This window comes from Parus major, chromosome 4A (assembly GCF_001522545.3).
Source record: "Parus major isolate Abel chromosome 4A, Parus_major1.1, whole genome shotgun sequence".
In the NCBI taxonomy this organism is placed as follows: domain Eukaryota; kingdom Metazoa; phylum Chordata; class Aves; order Passeriformes; family Paridae; genus Parus; species Parus major.
The window spans coordinates 859,324-860,450 of NC_031772.1; the positions used below are offsets into that span (position 1 = coordinate 859,324).

Sequence of the window (1,127 nt, forward strand, 5' to 3'; positions counted from 1 at the left end):
GGAGCAGACACCGAGCAGGCACCAAGGGGACACCGAGCAGGCAGTCCCCAGCCGCAGGCAGAGCCGTGCCAGGCCGTACCTTGAGCTGGCAGTACCTCTCGGTGCGCAGGGCCAGCATGCGCTCGATGGAGTACATGTCCTCCGGCAGCTCCGTCTCTGCCAGCTCCGTGCCAAAGCACTGCAACATCTGGGCAATTTCCTTCACCGTCAGTGCAAAACTCTCGATGGCCTGCGGGGACACGGGGACTGTGATCAGCTTGGCAATCACCGCGCTCCTACAGCTCTCTAGGAGCTATGGCTGCAGGGACAGGGGAGCCTGAGCTGACAGAGCCGGGTGGGATGTCCCCGGCAGACAGACAGAACATCCCACTGGGAATCCAACCCTTCATCTGCGAGAAACATCCCAGGGAAAACTGAGAGTGCACAGGAGGTGTGAAAACATACAGCCAGACACAGCTCCTGGTTCCTGGCAATACAAAAGGAAAGTTCTGCAAAGGGAAAGAAACAAACCCAAAAGGAAATCTTGTGAATTGTCTGCATTGGGTCAGTATGCAGTAGGCAGTCTCATTTCCCTGCTTCCCAAACACACTTCTGAAATTAATCACATTAAGCGACCATTATTAACAAAAAAAGCCTATTTGGTGTCTCCCATTAAGGGAATTTTAATAAAGATTTACGAAGACAGATCTTTTGGGAGTGATTTTGGGAGTGACTCTGAGGGAGTCAATCACCCAGCTCCCCTGCAAACCCATCAAACACCCCTTGGCTCCTTTGCACGTCTGGCCAGGAGGTGCAGTGCCTTTGGGGGTTACTTTCAGCCCCCCAGTGCAGAAAACCCTGCTGAGGGAGTCCTGGCTGGCAGAGGGCTCGTGGCACTCACCGTCCTGAAGATGACCCACTCGCTGTGGCAGTACTCCAGGGTGCCCCCGAGCTCTGGGGTCAGCTGCTGCTCATCGATGTAGGTCAGCAGGTCACTCACCGAGCTCAGCATCACCACCTGCACACAGACAGGGCACTGCTGGCATCACCCCTGCCCAGCATCACCCCTGCCCAGCATCACCCCTGCCCAGCATCACCCCCTGCACACACACAGGGCACTGCTGGCATCACCCCTGCCCAGCATCACC

At 56.4% G+C, this 1,127-nt stretch overlaps 1 protein-coding gene across 1 annotated transcript in view; it reads right to left on the bottom strand.

Annotated features, from left to right (window-relative positions):
* MCF2 (MCF.2 cell line derived transforming sequence) overlaps window positions 1-1,127 on the bottom strand; it is a 46,315-nt gene that overhangs the window by 29,908 nt on the left and 15,280 nt on the right. Inside the window, exons 6-7 of the mRNA XM_033514142.1 lie at window positions 881-997; window positions 80-229 (exon numbers count right to left, since the gene is read on the bottom strand). Coding sequence (XP_033370033.1) covers window positions 80-229; window positions 881-997 — 267 coding nt within the window. The remainder of the gene's footprint in view (window positions 1-79; window positions 230-880; window positions 998-1,127) is intronic.